The sequence below is a fragment of the Gossypium hirsutum genome, chromosome D08 (assembly GCF_007990345.1).
Source record: "Gossypium hirsutum isolate 1008001.06 chromosome D08, Gossypium_hirsutum_v2.1, whole genome shotgun sequence".
Classification (NCBI taxonomy): domain Eukaryota; kingdom Viridiplantae; phylum Streptophyta; class Magnoliopsida; order Malvales; family Malvaceae; genus Gossypium; species Gossypium hirsutum.
In genome coordinates, this window is record NC_053444.1 from 8,443,652 (window position 1) to 8,445,665 (window position 2,014).

Consider the following 2,014-nt stretch of genomic DNA (forward strand, 5'->3'; position numbering starts at 1 on the left):
CTCTCTCTCTCTAAGAACCAAAATAAAAATACCCACCAAAGAGAAAAAGAGCAAGATGACAGGTTGTGCTTCACCTTGTGGTGCCTGCAAGTTCTTGAGGAGGAAATGTGTTAGAGGGTGTGTTTTTGCACCTTATTTCTGCCATGAACAAGGTGCAACCCATTTTGCAGTCATCCATAAGGTTTTTGGTGCAAGCAATGTGTCAAAGCTGCTTGCTCACCTCCCTCTCAGTGACCGCTCTGAGGCTGCTCTTACCATCGCTTATGAAGCTCAAGCTAGGCTCCAGGACCCCATTTATGGCTGTGTTTCTCACATCTTTGCTCTCCAACAACAGGTTTTGCGATCAGTTCCCTTTGACCTTCCTTTTGATGTAAAAACTTGATGATCTGAAAACCCTAACTTGAGTTTCAAGTAGAGATCTAATTACTGCCTTTTCTTGTTAAAATTTGCACAGATTGTCAATCTACAGGCACAGCTTGCTTCTCTCAAGGCACAAGCAGCTCAGAGCATTCCCAGTGTCTCTGTTACTGCAAACCCTAATGACAAATACTTTGGAAAGCTTCATAATCTCCAAGATGTTCAAACTTGGTTTCACCCAAATAATTCAAGCATGGCACCAAATTTTAACACAAATCTCTCTACAAGTTCATATGGGTTGTCGGATCCAACCAGCTCATTAGGAAATTTCGGAAACTCAGTCATCTCATCAGGATCAGAAGATTATGTTACAACTTTTGAGGATGCTCCTCGTTCCATGTCTTCCTTTGACATGCTAACAAACAACAGACAATGGAGTAATTTTCAGGATGTGGATGATCTTCAAGCAATGGCCTTCGGCTATGCTCAACATTCATGATGATGAAAGGATTAAAACCTGGTGAAGGCATCATTCCCATCTTCCAGTTTTTGAAATATTGCATGGTGCACATTTTAAGATAAATTTATATGCACCTTTGTGGCTATAAATAAGAGCTAGGAACCCTAAAAATTTAAATTAATGTTCATAAAATCAGAAATCCTAAAATCTAGAATACTATATTTGTTTTATGTATAATCTAGTGTAACCCTGGAATATTAATTTATATAGTAGTGTAATATTTCCTCTCTCTGACAAAACTGGAGAAATTTATCCGATTTCTACTAGGGATATCAATTTTTGACCTAATAAACTACAGTCGTCCTTTTTAGTTCCTTTTCTACACATACTTTCTCTTTATAAATCCTGATATTAGAAATAAATTTATTTAAGGCTCTACTTAATCTATGTATTTAAGCATTACTCTTTATAAACTCTGTTTATTTGCAAGTACATGAGTCTTAGTTGCTGAAATAATATAAAAGGTAGTTAATTCTCTCATACTGTCAAGAACATAAATACATCATGATCAATTTTATAAAAAATTTAATGATCTATAATTATTCATTGTGTTTGAACTATGAGGATGAAAACTGGGGAGAGTATGCTTACGTCATTTCTATTAATACACATGCTTATGATCCTAAGAGAAATATAATAAAATAAAATGCCTCAACTTGGAATAGAAAAAAGATGATAGATGATGAAATCTGAAACGTCACATAGCTGTTAAGAGTTAATTACACAGATTATGATCCGAACTTTATATTTTTTTTAGCATTTTAATTATTTATTTCCCTAATGTTTCCACTATCAGTGGTTTCTGGGAAAAATTTGATCAAAGCTGGGTTGCTTGAAGATGCTCTATTCGTGCATGAAGCTGGAGCCAAAATCTGTTGCTTGGGGTGCATTTTCTGTACTCTTTTAGTTAACATGGATGCTTTTTTTAATTATTATTATTCAGTACATTTCAAACTCACACACCCACACTCACCTAAATTGTCACACAGACAGTTTGCGGATCAATACCGCAACCTTAGGGCCAGGCAGGCAAATAATGAGAGAATTAGGCGTAGAAAACAGATGCCCTAGGCCTAGTTGAATTGAAATGGAGAACAAAATTCATCAATTTGCTGCATCTGATAAGTCTCACCTTGC

The 2,014-nt window shown here is 35.9% G+C and overlaps 1 protein-coding gene across 1 annotated transcript; it reads left to right on the top strand.

Moving 5' to 3' along the window:
• On the top strand, positions 1 to 1,153 carry LOC107918748 (LOB domain-containing protein CRL1). Its single transcript, XM_016848335.2, has 2 exons — positions 1 to 334; positions 455 to 1,153. The coding sequence occupies exons 1-2, from the start codon at positions 56 to 58 to the stop codon at positions 854 to 856; spliced, it is 681 nt and encodes a 226-aa protein (XP_016703824.1). The 5' UTR covers positions 1 to 55; the 3' UTR covers positions 857 to 1,153.
• Positions 1,154 to 2,014: the final 861 nt, after the last annotated feature.

Bases quoted from the DNA above. Each gene is read 5' to 3' on its own strand.
- LOC107918748 (XM_016848335.2), top strand. From the start codon at position 56: ATGACAGGTTGTGCTTCACCTTGTGGTGCCTGCAAGTTCTTGAGGAGG. The intron at 335-454 runs GTTTTGCGATCA...AAATTTGCACAG, and splicing joins TCTTTGCTCTCCAACAACAG to ATTGTCAATCTACAGGCACA.